Raw genomic sequence first — 21,505 nt, 5'->3', positions numbered from 1 at the left:
TGGAGGGGCGGGGCGTGGCGGGACCAACGAGGGCGCCCTCCTGCCCCGGGGTGGCCTGGTCCGTCTTGTCTGGCCATGGTGGCAGGACATGCCCTGTCTCCCTGCCCAGGTTCCACGTGTTCTCCCAGGTACCCTGCTTCCGGGTACTGGTGTGCGGCGGGGACGGCACGGTGGGCTGGGTGCTCACCGCCCTGGAGGACATGAGGCACCGCCTGGCCTGCCCGGAGCCTGCTGTAGCCATCCTGCCCCTGGGCACAGGTGGGGCGGGCCGGCCCGGCGGGGGTGGGGGCCCGGCGTGGCAGGCCGGGTGTGGAGGCAGCCTGTCTTGCTGGTTCCCAGGGAACGACCTGGGCCGGGTCCTCCGCTGGGGGGCGGGCTACAGCGGGGAGGACCCATTCTCCGTGCTGCTGTCAGTGGACGAGGCGGACGCCGTGCTTGTGGACCGCTGGACCATCCTGCTGGATGCTCACAAGGCTGCTGGCGAGGAGGACAGCGAGGCAGAGGCAGAGCCCCCCAAGGTACCGGCGTGCCCGGGCAAGGGCGTGGTGCCCAGTGGTGCCCACGCCCCGGCGTCGCCACGAGTACTGTTCCCAGGCGGATGGGCAGCTGAGAGCAGGGCCATGTATGCTGGCCTCATGGGAGGCGGGGAGCCTCTGGGGGTCGACAGGGGCCAAGGGAGACACGTCTTGTCCTCAGATCGTACAGATGAGTAACTACTGTGGGATCGGCATCGACGCAGAGCTGAGCCTGGACTTCCACCAAGCGCGGGAGGAGGAGCCCGGCAAGTTCACGAGCAGGTCAGGGTGCACGGGTGGGGCGGGGCTGCCCGGAACTTCCTGGGGGCTCACCAGCCGTGACCGGGGTCTGGGGCCCCTCATGACGCGGAGTCCCCCACCAGGTTCCACAACAAGGGCGTGTACGTGCGGGTCGGGCTGCAGAAGATCAGCCACTCCCGCGGCCTGCACAGGGCCCTCCGGCTGCAGGTGGAGCAGCAGGAGGTGGAGCTGCCCAGCATCGAGGGGCTCATCTTCATCAACATCCCCAGGTGCCCACGCGGCCCGTGCCCTCCTGCCCAGCCTCCTTCTGACCTGCGTGACCCCACACACAGGGCTGCAGCCCCTGCCCTCCTGTCCAGCCCTGCGGGGCCTCACGTAGGGTGAGGGGCTCCTACCCCCGCCCGATGCTAAGTCTCCCTGACCTTGCTTCCCCGAGAAATGCCCACTGAGGACGGGGCCGGGGATGCATCTGACCTGCATGCCCCCACGCACGGGTCTCCAGGGCTCTGGCCCCCGCCCTCCTGTCCAACCTTCCTCTGACCTCTGTGCCCCTCCCTCCTGTGCAGCTGGGGCTCAGGGGCCGACCTGTGGGGCTCCGACAGTGACTCGAGGTTCGAGAAGCCGCGCATGGACGACGGGCTGCTGGAGGTGGTGGGGGTGACGGGCGTTGTGCACATGGTGAGCATGGGGGTGGGGAGACGGGGGCCCGGGGTGTGCACACGGGGAGCATGGGGACGAGACAGGGGCCTGGGGTGTGCACATGATGAGTGTGGGGACTGGAGACACGGGCCCGGGGTGTGCACATGGGGAGTGTGGGGACTGGAGACCAGGCCCTCGGTGCCGCCTGTGGCCTGCTGAGCCTGGCCCCCCTCCCACCAGGGCCAGGTCCAGAGTGGGCTGCGCTCAGGCATCCGCATTGCCCAGGGGTCCTACTTCCGCGTCACCCTTCTCAAGGCCACACCCGTGCAGGTGGATGGTGAACCCTGGGTCCAGGCTCCTGGGCACCTGATCATCTCGGCTGCGGGCCCTAAGGTACGTCAGGGTGGGGTGGGAAGGGGGCTTGCGGCTGGTGGGCAGTCTAGCCATGGCTAGTTCTTCTCTGACTCTGAGAGGCCATGGGCTGGATGAGGCGGCCAGCCTTTAGTTAACCGCCACCCTGTCCCCTTCCGTGAAATGGGCTGAGATGGTGGCGGCTGCTCTGGGACCTGTGGCCAGGTGGCCTGAGTTGTGACAGCTCTTGTGTGTCCTGGGACAGGTCCACATGCTCAGGAAGGCCAAGCAGAAGCCCAGGAAGGGGGGGCCCCCTAAGGATGCACGAGCCGACGGGGCCCCGGCCCCCGAGGGGGACCCCAAGTAGAGGCACATCCTGGAGCAGCACTCAGCAGCGGACAGATGTGCTCATAGCCCTGGCCTCTGGCCTTCCCGTCTCTTCCCCGTGCCAGGCGGAGACTGCTAGGTGGGTGGTGTGGGGCTCCCTGGGGCCCAGGCCGCTGTCCTGGAGGACACACACTTCCCCCGGGGCCCCTCTGCCACCTCTGGGCCCCTGAGCCGGGCAGCACCAGACCTCAGCAGTACCCCGAGGCACCCCTACAGGGCAGCTGGCTCTCTGACCTTGGGGGTGCCCAGTGCAGTCATGGGACACCCCAGCCACTAGCTTCCCGGGCCGGACAGTGTCTGGCTGGCCCAGTCTGAGCTCTGCGGGGACCCTGGGGTGACTGGGCTGGGAGAGGCAGGCCCCGGGGAAGCCAGGTGGGCCTGGCCCCCCAGGAGGTGTGTGGTACCCAGGAGGCAGCAGGAGCTGGCCCGGCCAGGACTCCCAAGGATGTGAGGCGAGTGTGCAGCAGGAGAGGTTTAATTGGCTGGGGAAAGTGCTCCGCCCCTCCGCGTGTCAGCAGTTACCACGTGGGTTCCGTGTCCACTGAGCAGATGTGTCTCTGTGCTTCTCCACGTGGAGATGGGGGACGCAGATGGGCTGCCAGGCGGGTCACTCAGAGCCCTGGAGTCCAGCCAGCCCAGAGCCCTGTCCAGGCGTGAAGGAGGGTCCGGAGGCCCCTCTCTTGACTGTTTGGTCCCTATGCCTTGGCACTGGCTGGCTGCCAGGCCCTCACCCTGGGTGGCGGCCTCGCCCTGACACTGGCCTCGACCTCAGACACGGCCCCGCCCAGCTCGTGCCAAAGCTACCCAGACGTGGGCAGCACGAGGGCCACGGGCCTCCAGTGCCCGGTGTGCATCCCTCGGGCCTGCGTTCCTGGGGGCGGAATCAGCTTTTGCCCTGCAGCTGCACCGGTTGGTGGGAACTGTCTGTCACTGCGGTTCGGGTGGACGAGTCCTCTGCGTGTAAGCGAGTCTGAGAGTGTGTGTGAGCGCTGCGCCCCTTCCTCGTGTGTAACCTACCCCCGAAGGTGACCGTAATTTATATCTTGGACAAATAGAGTCTGGGCTTCCGGCCCTTCTGCTGTCCGTCTCCTGCGTCACTGTGCTTGGGGCGTCGCGGGGGGTGGGTGGGTGTTCTGGCAGCCTGCTGGGGCCTCTGCACTGGGGTGTGGCCTGAGTCCAGGGAGGGGCTGGGCCCGGGCTGGGCCCACTGCCCCAGGGCCCCCACCTCCTGCCAGCCCTCCGGGGCTCGTCTCTGCTGGCTTGAGCAGACAACGGGCACAAGCAACACAGTAAAGCTGCCATGAGACTCTTCTCTGCAAAGTGGAAGTAATCTGAGGGTCTGAGGCAGAACATGAATCTTCACAAGGCCCCGGAGACGGGGCAGGGCGGCACTAGCAGGGGGCAGGGAGCAGTGGGGACTGGGCCTCGTCCGCAGCCCCAGGCGCCGGCTGGGCAAGCACGGGCCCCACCAGCCCCCGCAGGGCCCGCAGGCTGGCCAGTGCCAGGCGCACCAGCAGCCGGAGCAGCAGGAAGGTGAAGGGCACCGCGATCTGCATGGCGTGGAAGATGGCCGTGCTGAAGCTGCTCAGCACGCAGGTGCAGGCAAAGGCCAGCAGGCTGGCGCAGGGGTACAGGGCGAGCTTGGCAAACATGAATGCGTGCTCGCGGCCCCCAAAGCGTGCAGAGGGTTGCAGTGTCTCCCCCTCCCGCAGCAGTGCCGTGGTCCAGATGGCGAACTGGAAGATGCTGGCCAGGAAGATGATGGCACAGCTGACGCGCACGCTCTCCAGCTCATCGCGGGGCTGCTGTGCGAAGGCTGACGTCTGCTGGTAGGCCAGGGGCAGGCCGCCCACAAAGGCCAGCGAGAGCGTGTTGAGCAGTCCCATGGGCTGCGTGGCCCTGCGGATGTGCAGGAACAGTGAGTGGTGGGCGAACCAGAGCAGGCCCACCGTGGCGAAGGAGCCGAAGTAGGCCAGGAAGTGCGGCCCTGACTCGCCCAGCGCGGTCACCAGGCTGCCCTGGAACTTCTCCTTCACATCCTTGGCGTCCGGGACATTGTCCTCGCTGAGGGGAGAAACACACCAATCTGTGGGGGCCCCGCCTCTGGCATCCGGTCAGCACGGCTGCCCCCGCACACACGAACTTTAGATGAATGAACAGCACGTGCGGACTTTTGCGGATCTGTGTTGACACACGCAGGGCTGTTCACTTGAAGTTCAAGTTCAGCTGCAGCCTTTGTTGTCTAGGCTGACCGCAGCCCTGCCTGCCAGGCCCCAGGCTTGCAGCCCCTCTGGCACCCACGGATAGTGCTGTGAGAGCTTCACCCCCTGCAGTGACCCTTCCATGGGGAGTGGCCCCGCAGGCCTGAGGGGCTTTGCCCAGGCTGAACTTGACTGTAAGGAGAGTCTCAGGCACACAGGGGAGGTCGTGGACAACAGCCACAGCCTGGACAAACCCGGCGGCCGCATGCATGCTGGTGTGGGTGGGAGCAGGAGACAGAGCCTGGGGTCTCCCGGGGACCCCCACCTGGGTCCTCGGGCTGTGCCTCTGGTGGGAGGAAGGAGCCATGACCCATGGGGTGCCTAGCCGCAGTCACCCCTCACTGCCACCCAGCAGGGACGAGGAGGCAGGGCTCTGGCTCAGGGCAGAACCTCTGGGCCTCAGAGATTTGTGCCCATGGGCATTTGCTCCTAATTTTTAAAAGTTCTCAAGTCACAGTAAGAAAAAGCTACTCAGAGAAGCTTAGGGGCATCAAGACTTTACATGATCAGATACAGAACATAAAATCAGAGTGTTTAAATGTTAACAAAACATGAATGTACTGAAATATGGCCAAGGAACAAAAAAAGGCTTTAAAAAGGATGGAAGATTTGAAAAAGGAGTAGATAAAACACTTAGAAATGAAGATACGATAGCTGAGGCTGGAACTCTGACAGACGCAGAGGCTGCCTGGCCAAGCAGCAGAGCGGGGCACAGGGAGCTGGGGGCCGCCTGCCCTCCGCCCTCCGCCCCCCGCCCTCCGCCCTGGGGGGGCGGGCCCTGCCCGGGGCCCTCGGGTGGGAGCCCCTTGCGAGGGCGGCCCCCAGCTCTCACCAGATGTCCAGGATGAGCAGAGTGGCCACGATGGCGTAGACCCCGTCACTGAAGGCCTCCACCCGCTCCTTGCTGAGCGGCTCGTGCAGGTCGAAGGTGAAGACCTCCATGCTGTGAGCCGGGGGCTCTCTGGGGCCTGTGGTGAGCCAGGGAGGGGCGGCCGAGCCCTCAGCACTCTGGGCCAGGGGGGGGCCCTGGGTGGCAGCCCTGGAGCCCCCCAGGACACCTACCCGTAAGGTGGGCCCTGCACCAGCCGGCAGCCTTGCTCACGTAGGGCAGGAAGATGACCGTGGCCATCAGCAGGTATGACTGTGCGGAGAGCGTGCTTCAGGGGAGTGCTGAGGCCCGAGGGAGCGCGGCTGTGGCAGGACCAGGGCGTGTGTGTGCGTGTGCATGCATGTCAAACAACAGTCCAAGGGGAACCTGAGCTGGGTGCGGGGCGGGGGCTGCCCAGGGCTGAGGGGTGTGAGCCCAAGGGAGGAGCAGGCCCGGGGCCTGATCGTCAGCACTGGTGTAGACGGTCCAGATGGAGGTGGGGACGGTGGGCCAGGGTGTGACCATGGTGGGGACTGCAAGGTGGGCCCAGGACGGCACCCTGGATTGGGGTGGGGGGGGTGGTGAGCAAGCCTGGGAGGATGGCCCAGGGCTCCTGGGGAGCTTTGGGGGGGCTGGGCAGGGGGCTGTCCCACGTGGTGATGGGAGGGCGCCCCAGGCAAGCGGGTGAGGGGTTGAGGGGCCAGACCACCCCTGCAGGAAGGCAGGACATGGGGGACGGGTTACCTGGGCCCCAGCCCCACGAAGACCCTCCCCTCTTTGTGGCAGCCCAGCGCCCTCCCCCCTGCTGCCATCACTCAAGGGTCCAGTCACCTCCCTGCCCAGGTGCCTCATGGCACCCACAGTGCCCGCCAAGGGGCCTCCGCTCTGCCTGCTCCTCACCCAGGCCGCTCGCTCCACACCCAGCCAGGCCCTCTGTCCTCCACACAATGCCCCCCACTGCCTGAGCCCGGCCAGAGCTGGGGGGCTGACCCACCTGCAGCATGGATGCTGCAAACCCCTCCTGCCCTCCATCTCTGTGCTTCACCCCTGCTGGCCTGCCCTGTCCACGGGGAGCACCCACTGAAGGCCATGGTCAGGGTTACCTCGCCTGGCCCCAAAGGTCCCCAAGGCCCCTGACCAGCAGGAGGGGGGTCCACCGGGAGCTGCAGCCCCCACACGGTGAGGGGACACGTCATCCCCCCGCCCCCACCTGCGGCCTGAGCCGGGGTGCCCTGGACATGACCCCAGCCCCCAGCTCCATCCTCCAGGGTGTGACCCTGCAGCCCTTGCCAGCCTGTTTATTTTAAATTTGGAATTCTCTTGAAACATTTACTAGACGTTTAAAATACATTCCTTCACATTTCTTGTGATGATTTGGGTTTAAGGGTTCACTCTGCTTCACCCAGAGCGCAGGTAAAGGCAGGGGCGGCCCTGAGTCGCCGCTGGTGGGGCTATCTCCCCACCCAGGTAAGCGAAGCATCTCCGGCTGCAGCTCGGCCAGGACAGAGTCAGGCGCAGCCCCGCCTGCACCCGCCGTCTCCCTCACTCCGTCTTCCTGCGCTCTGTGCTGGCCAGCCCACTGTGCCTGCACCTCCCTTTCCTCCACTTCCGTCCTTCCTGGCTCGGGAAGGTTTTTCCCTACTTCCGCTCTCAGCTGGCCACAGCCCCACGCACGTGTAGAGAGCCACGCATCCCAGGCCCGCTGGTGTGTGCTGTGGCAGCTCCGGGCAGGCCCTGGACTCACCGCGGGGTAGAAGAAGAGGGAGAAGCCGGCGGCAGCCAGGCAGAGTGCGGGGCCCCGCATGATGATGCCCAGGATGTGCTGCCGGTAGAGACCACGGTGGGCAGAGCGCTCGATCTGGGGGCTCAGGAGGTGCGGGAAGTGGAAGGCATAGAGCACGATCAGCGCCTGCGGGAGATGCTGCAGGCTGCGGGTGGGCCTCGCACGGGCGCCACAGGAAGTCTGGGGCGTGGGGGCAGGGCCCTCGTGCTGCTCGGGCAGGCCTGGGGTCTCAGCCCAGCCTGAGGGCGCCAGGCCCATCTCATTCTCCATCCACATCAGGGAGGGGGCTCGGGCCCTAAGCGGGTGCCCGGGGCAGACACGCCCTGGCTGGCACAGTCTGCACGGCCCCTCAGCACAGGTCCCAGCCTATGGTCTACACGGCCCCTCAGCGGGGGGGTCCCAGCACACAGTCTTCACGGCCCCTCAGCGGGGGCCCGAGCACATGCCACAGCTGTGCCCCGAGACACAGTAGGGCGCGGCGTCCTACCTGCACGACCCCGATGGCGATCACACACATGCAGAACAGGAAGATGCCCAGAGGCACCTCGGGGAAGGTCACCATCAAGGAAAACTGCAGCCAGAAAGACCCACAACATCAGGGCCCCTGCGAGTCCACTGGGCCGTGCCTGGGCCGCTGCGGAGCCGTCAGGGGAGGGGGCGTTTCTGCCACAGGAGCCCTTGGGCTGAAGCTTGAAGCCTTTAAAGCTGAAGGTTATCAAGTTCATAAAGGCTCCCCACACCGCAACCCTCTGTGACGCACTGCGCTCAGAGCATGGCCCTCCCTCCGAATCCAGGAGCTGCTGGGTGAGAAGAGGGTGGGTCACCTGCAGGGATGAGCCCAGGTTGGCCAGGAGGTCGGGGGCTCCGCCCCACCCCCACCCCCACCTGCGCCCCGTGATGGGAACCGGCCGGCTCTTGGAAACCTCTGCAACCACGTGGTCCAGGGCACCTGCCCATGGGTCCGAGAGCTTTGAGGAGGGCATGTTCTCGGGTCAGTGGAGGGCGGCTGGGCCCGGGGTGGAAGGGGGGCCAGAAGCCCCTGTGACTCACTGTGAACGGCAGGAAGGTGATGGTCATCATGCAGGCCTGGGAAGGGGGTGGGGCACAGCTGAGGGTGGCTGGGGGCCAGCCCTGCACACCCGGGGTTGAGCACCAGCCCTGGCTCCTGGCGGGTGGAGCTCCAGCCCAGGAACCGAAGGAGAAACTCACCAGGTTGAGCAGGGCAAGCGTGTCGTCTATTTTCCCAACAACTTGGAACAACCTGAACAATTCAAGGAAAAGGGCAGAAGTCACTGTGAATGAATGTGGCTCTGATGGCATCAGATACAGACACACACACGACGGCTTCACGCTGAGATGGAGACACGTGGGCAGAAGACTGGCACAGGCAGGAAGCAGGCAGAGCGCCCAGGCTGCGGCCTGTCTCAGTCCCCACGCGCTCTCCCCGCTTGGAGCCCCGAGGATGCGGCCTGCTCCCCCCAGGGAGGTCTCCGCCTGGTCAGGGCCCAGGGCACCTGAGGGGCCAGGAGCATCTCTCAGTCAGAAGCGCAGCCTGCAGCCCCCGCAGCAGAGGGTGGGGGCGCTGATGAGCCCCAGACACTGGTCATGCCCGTGGCCTGCATGGCTCCGGGCAGGACTGGGCCGGCAGCCCCCGGGCCTCCTCGCTTTCTGTGAGCAAGGAGGCGGGAGAGATCCCTTGAAGCCTTAAAAGGGGGTCACTTGTCCTCACCAGAAATGACCACTTTGCTGAAAACACACGTGTGCGGGACGACGCTGAGACACTTTCCACCTGGGTGCCACTGCCTCGCAAGCTCCTTGCCTTCCTGTGCCCCCAGCACCGTGGCGGGGAGCGTCTCCACCCCGGGGGCCTCCTGGACCCTCCTCCCATGGGGCTTGTCAGCAGAGCTCCGGGGCCCAATTCCCCTGGGCTCCTGAGGATGCTTTTCCTCAGTGCCGTGCCCAGCACCCCGTCATCGTCCGGGCCTGGGGCGTGCTGCTGTGGCAACATGCCTGTGAAAGCAGTGGTGTGGGCGAGGCCTCCGTGGGGAGCGGGGAGGGGCGGCTGCGCCCCAAGCACACCCGCCACCAGCCTGACCCTGGGCCAAGTGAGCCCACGCCCGCTGGGCGCACACCCTGCCGGCTGCCCCCCGAGCAGAGGCCCCGGCCCGCTGTACCTCGTGTGGGCTGCCCAGGCCACGGTCACGATGAGGAAAGTCATCAGGTAGACAGCAATCCTGGTGGCGAGGAGCCTCTGGACACTCTTGTCAAACTCCTGCAACAGAAGTGCCTCTCATCAACCCCATTCGCCTGGGATGGTGCCCCGCCTGGGGACACACCTCTAGAGGACCCACCCCCACCCACACTTAGCCTCGTCTGGGCTGGCCCTGGGGCCCATCCTGACATGCAGGCCCCTGGAATGCCTGCTCTGGAGGCAGAAAGGCCTCAGGCCTCTCCCAGGACCTCGGCAGGTGGCCAGAGGCCTGGCAGCCAGAGAGAGTCATGGCACTGATAGGTGAGTGGTCCCGAGGCCGTGTGAGGCCTGGCGAGAGGCTGTGTGACCACGACCGCACGCTGGGTGGCACAGGAGAGGGCTCACGCATCACCGTCATCAGAAACTCCAGATGCAAATCCAATGTCTCGCCCTGTCTGCGGGTCCTCTGAGCTCATGTGAGCAGCCCCGGTTTCCGGACCCTCAGGTCCTGTGGTCTCAACGAGCCTTCTCCTTGGCGCCGGCTGCCAGCCACGGGGAGCCCGCCCCAGCCCGCGGCACCTGCCCTGAAGGAGTGTCCCAGCCACAGTCTGGCTCAGAGCTCTTCCGGGTCGGTCAGCATGCAGACTGGGGGCTTCTCCACGGTGATCAGCGGTGAGGCGCTCCAGGCCCATGGGTCCCCGTTACCTTCAGCATTTCCCGCAAACATCTGCCTCCCTGTCCTGAAAGCGGTGGCACTGAAGCCCCCAGAAGGTTCCAGAGCAGCAGGAGTGCCCAGGCCCTGTGGGACCCCATGGGGAGGCAGCTCCCTGGAGCAGAGAAGGCCACATGGCCCTTTGCCAAGGTCATCAGGCTCAACCTGCATCTCGGTCTTGTTCAAACCCTGTGAGAAGCAATGACACCACCTCTCTGACAAGATTCCCAGCAGCGTCCAGGCTGGACCCAGACATGCTGGTCCTGCACAGACCAGCGCTGGAGGCGACGCCACGAGGAGCTGAGCGCAGCACTCAGCACACACACACCCAGGGACTCGTCCCCTCCTGGGTCAGGGCCACCTCGCAGGGGCTGGACGTGTCGCTGTCTCACCTACCCAGTGGAGACGCTCCAAGCTGACTAGCAATGAAAACTCGGCCTTACCTCCTTTCCCACTCTCCTCTCTGCTCACATGCGGGCCCAGGTCTGCCAGGCTGGCCCCTCCGCTCCCCAGCACCTGCTTGGTGGGCCGCTCCAGGGGCCACAGCACAGAACTAGGGGGCATCCATGCCAGCCACCAGGTGCCCCTGCCCTTCTCAGGTCTCCTCAGGGCTCAGCCTGAGGGCACCGCCTTCATTCACAAGCCAGGATGGGGCTAGCAGGCTCTGGAGGAGACGCAGCAGACAGCCTGGCCCCAGCCCCCCAGCCAGGTGCACCCAAGCAGAGCCCAGCCTTGAGCCCGTGGCCTGAGCCTCCGGGCCCCCGCCTGAACTCCAATGCTGCAGACCATTCCCAAGTACCTGCTCCGGGGAGATCTCTGTGTGGGTCACGGGCAGGATCTACAACAGACACAGCGCAGGTCCAGGGATGCTCCCTGGGCAACGACCGCTCCCTGGGTGCCCACGTCGGCACTTGGGCCGGCCCGGGCCCCCCCTTCGCCCCTCAGTGGCCCAGGGCCCCCACGGACCATCACGGTGGCGATGATGGATAGCAGCGCGTCGCTGAAGCTGAGCATGCGATGCGAGTGCTGGATCCCGTCGGCCACGTCGTCTGGCGAGCCCACGGGGGTGTCTCCCTGCCCATCGAGGGTCGGCTCTGGGGTCTGGGGCCTGGACATGATGGAGCCTGGAAAGAAGCACGGGCCTGAGCCGGAGTGGTATTCCTGGGGCAGATGCCTCAGAGGGGTCTGCTGGGTCCTCCACTAAGTCAACTTCACAGGAAACTGGCAAACCATTTACGGGGTAGCTGCAGGTTTGCATGCCCACCAGCAGGGGGCGAGCTGCAACTGCTCCCCTCCGGGTTTGGAGGCTCTTTATAAATTTGATGACTTTTCAGTATTAGCTGTGCTAACAGACATGCTATTTCACCACGATTCAACCTGCACTTCTTATTGACCAGCTGAGTGTTCTCACGTGCCTACTTTTTATCTGTACACCTTTTGTGGTAAAGTGCCTGCTAGAATCTTCAGTTCACTTTTTTGGGGGGTCATTTGTATTCGTGTTGAATTTTGACAATTCTTTCCACATTGTGGTTAGAAGTCCTTTGTTAGATGTATAATTTGCAGGCGTTTTCTCCAAATCTGTGACTTGCCTTTCCTTCTCTTACCAATCTTCAGGAGGATGTAAGTTTCTTTTTTAAAATATTTACTTATTTGACTGCCTCGAGTCTTCACTGCATCATCCAAAACCAGGGATTGAAACTGCGTCCCCTGCATTGCAAGGATTCCTACCCATCAGGGAAGTCCCTAGAAGAATATAAGTTTTAAATTTTGATGAACTCTTACCACTTTTTTTTAATGGATTATTATTCTGGTGTCATATCTAACAATGCTTTGCTGAACCCAAGATCACAAAGATTTTCTGTTTTCTTCTAGAAGTTTTAAAGTTTGAGGTTTGACTTTTGACCTATGATCAATTTTGAGTTTTTATATAACATGCAAAGTACGGTCAAGTTTCCCTTTCCTGCAGATGGATGTCTGGTTATTCCAACACTTCTTGTTTAAAAGACTGTCTCTTCTCCACTGAGCTGCCTTTGCAGGCACCTTGGTCACAAACTGACAGACACATTCGTGGGGTGTCTCTGGGATACCCATCCTGTCCAGGGATGAGGCATCTGTCCTTTGCGGCATCACACTGCCTTCATGCCAGCCTCACATCAGTCCTGATGTCTGCTCGAGTTCTCCAGCTTTGTTCTTTTCCAGACCATTTGGATGATTCTCGCTCTTTGCCTCTCCCTCATGGCCTCCCGCTTGTTGAGGCCCCGTTCATAGTTCCTACAGGCAGAAAAATGGGCTATAGCGGTCCTCACTGCCTGGCCCACAACTGGAGCTGGCCTGGGGTCACGGCCAGAAGAGAAGGAGGACTGAAAATCATCGAAGACTCAGACATGTGTCACTCTTCAAGTTCCAACCCCCCTTTCAAACTGTTGCCTTTTGTGCACGTTTTCTTCTAATATTCTGTCCAGAGTTTTCACCTGTAGTCAGCAGGCGGGGCTGGCACTAAACAGAATCCTTTTACTTCACAAAAGGGAGGGAGACGGGAGCAGGGAAAGGTGGGAGGAACGGCCATCTGATCAACGGGGCAGAAGGTGGTGCATTTCTTTAGGGTTGACTCTGGGAAACAGACATCCATCACATAGTTCTCTACACTTTCTGTATGTGTAAGTTGTTTCAATTAAATTTTATTCAAAAAATCAGTAAAGATCAAATATAGGCACAGAAATTCTCAACAAAATGTTAACAAATGAAGTTCTGTAACATACAGAAAGAATTATATATCATGCCAAGTGGGATTCATTCCAGGCACGCAAGGCTGGTTTATAATTAAAAAATCAATTACTGTAACACACCATATCAATAGAAAAAAGACAAAAACCATCATCTTAATAAATGCAGAAAAAGCATTTGACAAAATCTAACACTTCTTCATGATAAAAACTATTTGACAAAATAGGAATGGAAGAAAACTTCATCAACCTGATAAAGGGCAAACATCACACTCAGTGGGGAAAACCCTGAGAACCATTCCCACCTCAGACCAGTGGCAAGACAAAGGCCTCTGCTCCCCATGTTGTGCTGGGACTTCCAGTCATGGCAACGATGCAAGGAGAACAAGTAGAAGGCACACAGAAAAAGGCAGAGCCAGCTCTCTCTGCAGACGGTGTAATTCTGTAACAGGAAAGCCCTAAGGAACCCACACAAGGGAGCTTTTAGAATAGATGAGTTCAGCAAGGTTGCAGGAAACAAGGTCAATGTGTAAGACAACTGTGTTTCTATTCACCAGCAACAACCAACCCTGCATACACTCAAGAAAGCAATTAATTTATAGTAGTCTTAAAAATACTCAGCAATAAAGTTTAAAAATGAATATAACACATGGTTGAGATTAAAGAAGGCCCCAATAAATGGAAAGACATCCTCTGTCCATGGATTAGAGAACTTATTATTATTAAGATGGCAACACTTCCCAAATTTACCTACAGATGCAATGCAATCCTTCTCAAAATTCCATCTGCCTTCCACATAGAAATTTACAAGCTGACCCTAAAATTCATATGGAAATGTAAGGAACCTTTGGCTATTTAAGGAGCAGCCAAGACAATCTTGAGAAACAACACAGCTGAGGACTCACACTTCTCAATTTCAGAACTCAGTGCAAGGCTGTGGTGGTCAAGTCAGTGCAGTTCCAGCATAAAGACAGACATACAGATCAACGCACGAGAACTGAGGCTTCAGCGGTAAATCATCATGTTCACACTCCACTGACCTGCAGTAAGTGTGTCAAGGTCATTCAATGGGGAAAGAACAGTCTTTTAAACAAATATTGCTGAGACAACTGGATATCTACACACAAAAGAATGAATTTGGTATTACCTCATGCCACATACAAAAATTAACTCAAAGTGAATGCCTAACTCTAAGAGCTGAGACATTGGAGAAATTCTACGTGGCCTCACATTCTGCAGATAATTCTTAAATGTAACACCAAAAGCACAAGCGACGGCAGAAACAGATTGGAGCTCATCAGAATTGCGACTTTGGTGCTTAAAGGACACTATTGAGAAAAAGACAACCCACAGAATGGGAGAGAATATTTGCATATTATGTATCTGGTAAGAGTCTAGCATCCAAAATATAAATAGAACTCTTAAAACTTAGCAATAAAAAGACAGCACAATTCAAAAAAAAGGCAAAGGATGTGAAAAGACATTTCTCCAAAGAAGATATTCCATTGGCCAATAAACACAACAAAAGATGTTCAAAATCATTTGGTTGTATTGGGAAGAGCGAATCAAAACCACAAGACATTCACCCCCCCCCCCCCCCAGGATGGCTATCACACAAATAAATGAAGAACAGCAGCAACTTTTAGCGAGAACATGGAGAAAACAGAACCCCAGTGCACTGTTGGCGGGAATATAACAGGATAGCTGCTGTGGAAAATAGTACAGAGGTTCCTCAAAATTTTAAACAAAGAATTAACATGTTGTTCAGTTGCCAAGTTGTGTCTGACTCTGCAGCCTCATCAGCTGTAGCACGCCAGGCTCTCATCCTTCACTAATTCCCTGAGTTTGTTCAAACTCACGTCCACAGAGTCAGTGATGCCATCCAACCATCTCATCCTCTGTCGCCCCTTTTTCTTCTCGCCATCAATCTTTCCCAACATCAGCATCTTTTCCAGTGAATTGGTTCTTTGTATTAGGTGGCCAGAGTATTGGAGCTTCAGCTTCAGTCCTTCCAATGAACATGGAGGACTGATTTCCTCTAGGATGGACTGGTTTGATCTCCTTGCTGTCCAAGAACTCTCAAGAGTCTTCTCCAGCACCACAGTTCAAAAGCATCAATTTTTCAGCACTCAGCCTTCTTTATGTCCAACTCTCACATCCATACATGACTACTAGAAAAACCATAGCTTTGACTATACGGACCTTTGTTGGTAAAGTGATGTCTCTGCTTTTTTTTTAAATACTTATAATGTATATTTATGTATCATGCCAGGCTCCTCTGTCCATGGGATTTCCCAGACTAGAATACTGGAGTGAGTTGTCTGCTTTTTAATATGCTGTCTAGATTTGTCACAGCTGGTGGCTCAGACAGTAAAGCATCTGCCTACAATGCAGGAGACCCAGGTTCGATCCCTGGGTCAGGAAGATCCCCTGGAGAATGGAAATGGCAACCCACTCCAGTACTCTTGCCTGGGAAATCCCATGGACAGAGGAGCCTGGTAGGCTACAGTCCATGGGGTTTCAAAGAGTCGGACATGACTGAGCAACTTCAATTTCCTTTCTTTTATTTCAAGGAGCGAACATTTTTTAATGTTCTGGCTGCAGTCACCGTCTGCAATGATTTTGGAGCCCAAGAAAATAAAATTTGTCATTGTTTCCACTTTTTCCCCATCTATCTGCTATGAAACAATGGGACCAGATGCCATGAGAATTAATATAGGATCCAGTAATTCCACTTCTGGGATTGCCACTTCCTCAGACTGGGAGGTGCACCTGAAGTAAGCCAGGACTAAGTCACAAGGAGCACTTCTGCTCCTTCAGGAGCGTGGAAATTACTGTGAAGATTGTGCAGGGCTTATGTACTTTTCTATATATATATGTTATATTCCATATACAAGTGCATTATCAGATATTTTCCCCCAGTGTGGGCTGTCTTCTCATTCTCTCTCATGCATATGTGTGCATGTGTATATGTACATATATGTATCTACTTAGAGCTTCCCAGGTGGCTCGATGGTAAATAATCCATCTGCCAACGCAGGAAACATAAGAGATTCAGGTTCTATCCCTGGGTCAGGAAGATCCCCTGGAGAAGGAAATGGCAACCCACTCCAGTATTCCTGCCTGGGAAATCCCGTGGACAGAGGAGACTGGCGGGCTACAGCCCAAAGGGTCAGAAAGAGTCAGACACAACTGAGCACGGATGCACATATATATTCAGACCAACAGACTGCTTTTCGAAGTAGTTTTGAGTCTGCAGAATAACTGAAGGGAAAGTGCAGAGAACTCTCGGTCACCAGTTCCCCTGTCCCACTCTCCCCGTCATTAACGTCTGACATTAGCGTGGCTCAGGTGATGAGGCAACATGGACACATGGTTGCATTGTAGCTCTAAGGGTGTTGACAAGTGCACACCTGTGTTCACTGTCACAGTGTCACACGAGAGGGCTTCACAGTCCTGAGGTCCCCCTGGGCTGCCTCTACTCACCCTTCCCTACCCCAGGCCCCTGGCAACCACCCATGTTTCCACTTGTCTCATCTTGCCTTTTCCAGAACGTCATGGAGCTGGAATCCAGCAGTATGTGGCGCTTTCAGAGTGGCTCCTTTCACCTGGTGACATGCTTCTGAGGTCCTCTGTGTCATTTTTGTGGCTTCTGGCTCATTTCCTTTTATCCCTGCATAATACTGTTTTATCTATGTTCATCCATTCACCTGCTGAAGCACGTCTGCAACATACATTGTGAAGTCCCTAAGTTTGGTGAAGTCCTGTTTATCTACTCTTGTTCTTCATTAAAAAATTTTTTTTAGAATTATTTTTATTTTTTTAATTCTTCATTTTTGTTGTTTATCTACATTTTTATGGATTGTTCTTTGCTGTCATAATAGAAACTCTCACGAGTGGCTTTCTACAAGTTTTATGTTTGTTTTTTTTCTTTCCATATATGATGCAAGGTATGGATTAAGTCTTTTTTAAACATATGGATATCTGATTTTTCCAGCATCATTTGTTGAAAAGACTATCCTTTCTCCAATTAATTACCTTTATTCAAAATCAACTGACCATATTTATACTTTTGGGTCCACTGATCTACTTATGGATCTTTACACCAACACCACACTATTTAGATTACTGTACTGTTACAAGAACTGAAGTTACATAGTGTGAGTCATAAAAATTTGTCCTTGTTCAAACTTGCTTTGGCTATTCTAGCTCCTATGCTATTCCAAATGAATTTTAAAATCATGTGTCAGTTAAAAACGTATGATAGGATTTTAACTGGGTTGACATTGAATGTATAGATTGATTTGATGTACTAACAATACTGAAATTTCTAAATTAATGAATACTGTGTAACTTTCCACTTATTAAGGGTTCTCTGAGCAAAGTTGCCTAGTTTTTAGTTATAAATCTTGCATCTCTATTACAGATTATCTTCAAAATTTACTGTCTGTTGACACTATTGTAAATAGTGTTTTTTCTAGTTTCAACTTCCAGTATTTGTTGCTATTTGGAAATAGAACTTTTTTGTTTGTTTGTTTATTAACCTTGTATTCTATAACTCTGCTAAAACCATTAGTTCTAGTAGCTCTTTTTGTAGTTTCCACGGATTTTTTCACCTAGAGTAGTGATTCTCAACTGAGGGCAATTTCCCCTTAAGGGACAATTGCAATGCCTGGAGATGCTTTTGGCTGTGACAAGTGGTATGTTACTGGTATCCAGGGGGCTGAGATAGAGGTGCTGCCAAAGGCCCTGTGGTGCACTGGAAACATCACTCCTCAACCCTAATAAGGAACTATCTGGTCCACAATGTCCGTGGCCAAGGCGAGGAAAGTCTGACATGGACTATCATGTTATCTTCAAATAAACAATCTTACTTCTTTCTTTCCAACCTGGAAGCTTTTAATTTCTTGCCTCACTACACTGGCTAGAATTTCTAGTATAATGTTGAATACTTGTTCCTGATCTTGGAGGGAAAAAAATTCAGTCTTTCATCATTCCATTATGTTAGCTATAGGTATTTCATAGATGTCCTTATCATGCTGAGAAATCTTCACTTTATTCCTAGCTTGCCAACAGTATTTTTTTTTTTTTAAATCAGGAATGGATGCTGAATTTTTTCAAATGCTTTTTCTTTAAAAAAAACAAATTTTTTTTGGCCACAAGGCATGTGGGATTGAACCTGCACCCCCTGCAGTGATAGTGTGGAATCTTAACCACTGGATCACCAGGAAGTCCCCATCAAATGCTTTTTCTATGTCTTGTGTGTGTTATTTGCTTAGTCGTGTCCGACTCGTTGAACCCCATGAACTGGAGCTTGCCAGGCTCCTCTGTCCATGGAATTCTCCAGGCAAGAATACTGGAGTGGGTTGCCATTTCCTTCTCCAGGGGAATCTTCCTGACCCAGGGATCAAACCAGGGTCTCCTGCATTGCAGAGATTCCTTACCATCATAGCCAGAAGGAAGTCCCTAAATCTTGAGATGACCCATTTGGTTTCCTTTTTCACTGTAATACTGTAAATTACATTGACCCATTTTTGAACACTAAGCCAACTTTGCATTCCTAAGATTAACTTCACTTGGTCAACGTTGTATTATCCTTTTTATATAGTATTGGATTCAGTTTGCTAAAAAATGTTTTATAAGAATTTTTATTTCTGTTATGAGAATACTAGTCTGCAACTTTCTTTTGTTGTCTGTGTCAAATTTTGGCATTAGAATAATGCTATCCTTATAGAATGAGCTGGCAAACATTTCCTTCAGTTTAAAGAACCCCTATGGAATTGATAATATTTTTTCTTTAGTTTGGTGGAATTCCAAGGAAAGCCATCTAGGTATGGAGTTTTCTTTGAGGAAAAGTTTTTAACTATAAATTCAATGCTTTAATAGTTATAGGGCTATATTGGTTTTTCTATTTCTTCTGGAATGAGTTTTAGCACTGTCTTCCAAGGAATTTGTCCCCTTGGTGCAAGTGATTGAATTTATTGGCAGAAAGTTGTTCATGTTCTCTGATTACCCTTTTAGCAATGACATCATCACCTTCATTCATGATATTGTTAATCTTTTTTTCCCCTTGTTCAACCTGGCCAGCAATTACTCATTTTATTTATCTTCTCAAAGAATCAGCTTTTGGTTTCATTGATTTTTCTCTATTGTCTTTTATTTATTTCTGCTCTGATACTTATCATTTCCCTTTTTGTACTCAAGAGTTTCATTCGTTCTTATTTTTCTAGTTTATTAAGATGAATGATTTGAGACAACTTTTGAAATGTTGCATTTTCATTTTTTTCATTCAGTGTAAAAGTTTAATTTCCCTTTTGATTTCTCCTTTAATCTATGGATAATGTACAAGTGAGTCAATAGGTTTTTAAATATTTGGATGATTTTCCACATACATGCTATCAATTTCCAGCTTATTCCATAGTGCTCAGGGAACATATTTGCCCAGAACATGATACATCGCGGTAAATGTTGTTTATATATTTGATAATGTGTATCCTACAAATGGCCATTAAGTCCAGTTGGTTGATGGTATCACTCAACTCTGCCACATCCTTGGTCATTTTCTGGGTATTTGTTCTGTCATCATCTGAGAAAGTAGTATTGAAATTTCCAACTACAACTGTGGGTTTGTCTTTCTCTCCTTGCAGAACTATTAGCTTTTGCTTCATGTATTTTGAAGTTTTATTATCAGAGACAGAACTGTTTAGGATTGTTACATCTTCTAATGAATTTACCCATTCATCATTATTAAATCTAACTTCTGATTGTAGTCTTTGTTATGAAATCTACTAGAGGGACAGGTTTGGTGACCAAGACTGTGCACACAGTCTTAGACCATATGTGAGGTGAGCCACCTCAGAACACAGGGTTATGAGTCCAGGAGGGAGTGTGGTCCAGAGACACAGAACTGGATCAAGATGGTGCTACTGCAGCTCCTCAAGCAGCATCAGTAAAAAAAAGTGCTCCATCAACATGAAATACAAAGTCTGAATAAACTCTCCTCCCCAAGGGAGTCACACTATCTAGAAATCTGCGCCTGGCTGTAGGTCACACCAGCACAACCCACATCCTCTGAACTCAAACACAACCTGGGCAACATCATGCTTTCCTGTGTTATTCACTAAGTTTCCCACAAAAGCTACTTTAGATCTTTTACGCACTGTTTCAATCTTAGCTGTCTTACCTCCCTTCTCAATTTCAGTAGATGTTTCCTTCTCCTTATTCACAGGGAAAAGAGAAGTCATTAGAGAATTCCTTCACTTTAATTCCAAAAAACATGTAAAGTTACTTCACCTTCCTCCATTTCCTTTTATGAAGAGAAGCGATTTTCCAAAGCAAATGCTTCCCTATGCTCTGGATGTCATCCCCGCCCACCTTCTACAGGACCATTGTGCACCTGCCCCGACTCTTCTTCGCTCTCCACACCAAGGCACTGAGTTACCTCCACTTACCCTCTCTTTCTTTCTATACTCCTCCCCTTAGGTTAAAGGGAGCTTGCCAATGAAACAATGTTATTCTTGGCAAGGTCACCAAAGATCTCACTGTTGCTAAGTCCAACATACAACTTTCACTCTCTTCCCTTCCTTAAAGCAGCATGTGTCACTTCTAATTACCCCCCTCCCTTCCCCCCATCTTCCTGCGGCCCTGGGACGCAACGCTCTTAGTTTTATTCCTGCTTCCTTGGCTGTTCCTCGCCTCTGAGGACTGCATCTTTCTAACTGCCGTGTCCCCTCAGGGCTCTCTTCAACTGCCACCTATATGCTGCTGCTACTAAGTCACTTCAGTCGTGTCCGACTCTGTGCGACCCCATAGACGGCAGTCCACCAGGCTCTGCCGTCCCTGAGAATCTCCAGGCAAGAACACTGGAGTGGGTTGCCATTTCCTTCTCCGATGCAGGAAAGTGAAAAGGGAAAGTGAAGTCGCTCAGTCGTGTCCCACTGGTAGCGACCCCACGGACTGCAGCCTACCAGGCTCCTCCGTCCACGGAATTTTCCAGGCAAGAGACATCCAAACACAACCTGACTCCTTGAGCCCCCAACCCTTGTATTCCATTTAGCAGACAAACACTGGCTGGAGAAGCCGTGTGACTTGTGTGGACTTCAAGCTGTATCACTAACTATCCAGACCCCGGCCATCTGGCCATGTAATGCCACTGCGGAGCACGTTTTGTCACCCCAAAGGCGGTGGGGTGGGGTGGGGTGGGGTGGGAGTTCGCCGAGATGTTCCAGGGTCACTAAGGCAAACACTTACAAAAGTGTTATAAAAGGATGTGGCAAGCAGTAAAGCCCTGTACGAACTAACCTGCTTTATTACAAGAATAACACACGCTAGTCTGTCTGGAGAGACATCTTTGTTAAGCTCCGGGCGGGTGACAATGCTGTCTGGCAATCCGGCTCCAAGGCCTCGCTCCGGGACCAGGAAGCGGCCCACGGGCCAGGCGAGCGGTGCTATCTTACCTGAGGGGGCAGCTCTAGGTGGTGGGCGACACCCGGGAGTCTGGGTCCAGTGCCGCCAGATCTGACTTTTTTCTACAGAAGCTACCAATCTCGGTTTCTAAAATTGAGCTTTTCAGTTCTTTAGTGGGAACCAACGCAAAAAGACGGATATTGCCAGCGCCCCGGCGCTCCGCGCACACAGCCCGCTGCTCCCGCCGCGCAGCCCTTCCCCGGGAGCTCCCAAGCGCCAGCGTCCGCGGAAACGGCCACACAGGAACGGTTGGGCGCCAGGCCGGGGGCGAGCCTCCGAGGGGCGACCGCCGCAACCAGCAGGCGCGCGACCCGGAAGTCCGCCCGAGGCCCGCAGGCGCGCGACCCG

The 21,505-nt window shown here is 54.6% G+C and overlaps 2 protein-coding genes across 6 annotated transcripts in view; one reads left to right on the top strand and one right to left on the bottom strand.

The window, feature by feature from the left end:
- DGKQ (diacylglycerol kinase theta) overlaps nt 1-3,236 on the top strand; it is an 11,532-nt gene extending 8,296 nt beyond the window's left edge. For both annotated transcript variants that reach the window (XM_020899453.2, XM_070462496.1), the window contains exons 17-23: nt 110-258; nt 340-518; nt 697-797; nt 899-1,045; nt 1,343-1,454; nt 1,656-1,808; nt 2,032-3,236. In XM_020899453.2, the coding sequence (XP_020755112.1) occupies nt 110-258; nt 340-518; nt 697-797; nt 899-1,045; nt 1,343-1,454; nt 1,656-1,808; nt 2,032-2,133 (943 nt within the window). In that variant the 3' untranslated portion in view covers nt 2,134-3,236. The remainder of the gene's footprint in view (nt 1-109; nt 259-339; nt 519-696; nt 798-898; nt 1,046-1,342; nt 1,455-1,655; nt 1,809-2,031) is intronic.
- Nucleotides 2,613-21,505, bottom strand: TMEM175 (transmembrane protein 175). Of its 4 annotated transcripts, none has more exons than XM_070462497.1 (11): nt 21,148-21,505; nt 10,935-11,092; nt 10,768-10,806; nt 9,240-9,337; nt 8,275-8,326; nt 7,951-8,151; nt 7,553-7,636; nt 7,027-7,191; nt 5,477-5,555; nt 5,247-5,382; nt 2,613-4,217 (listed from the first exon to the last, which is right to left on the bottom strand). In XM_070462497.1, the coding sequence occupies exons 2-11, from the start codon at nt 11,082-11,084 to the stop codon at nt 3,545-3,547; spliced, it is 1,677 nt and encodes a 558-aa protein (XP_070318598.1). In that variant the 5' UTR covers nt 11,085-11,092; nt 21,148-21,505; the 3' UTR covers nt 2,613-3,544. The 4 variants fall into 4 exon arrangements, with proteins under 4 accessions (XP_070318598.1, XP_020755111.1, XP_070318599.1 ...); XM_020899452.2 differs by having other exon boundaries at nt 8,116-8,151; nt 21,148-21,504; XM_070462498.1 differs by lacking the exons at nt 9,240-9,337; nt 10,768-10,806; nt 10,935-11,092; nt 21,148-21,505 and adding an exon at nt 8,795-9,162 and having other exon boundaries at nt 7,951-8,114.

Source organism: Odocoileus virginianus, unplaced genomic scaffold, assembly GCF_023699985.2.
Source record: "Odocoileus virginianus isolate 20LAN1187 ecotype Illinois unplaced genomic scaffold, Ovbor_1.2 Unplaced_Scaffold_5, whole genome shotgun sequence".
NCBI classification, from domain to species: Eukaryota; Metazoa; Chordata; class Mammalia; order Artiodactyla; family Cervidae; genus Odocoileus; species Odocoileus virginianus.
Note: the sequence above shows the minus strand (reverse complement) of the source record. Positions and strands in the feature narration are given on the sequence as shown.

What these genes read in the sequence shown, in the direction of transcription:
- TMEM175 (XM_070462497.1), bottom strand. Translation starts at nt 11,084, where the DNA reads ATGTCCAGGCCCCAGACCCCAGAGCCGACCCTCGATGGGCAGGGAGAC. An exon ending in CAGAGATCTCCCCGGAGCAG is followed by an intron (nt 9,338 to 10,767) that starts GTACTTGGGAAT and finishes CTTCTGTTGCAG; the next exon opens with GAGTTTGACAAGAGTGTCCA. An exon ending in CCCTCTTCTTCTACCCCGCG is followed by an intron (nt 5,556 to 7,026) that starts GTGAGTCCAGGG and finishes CTCTCCGCACAG; the next exon opens with TCATACCTGCTGATGGCCAC.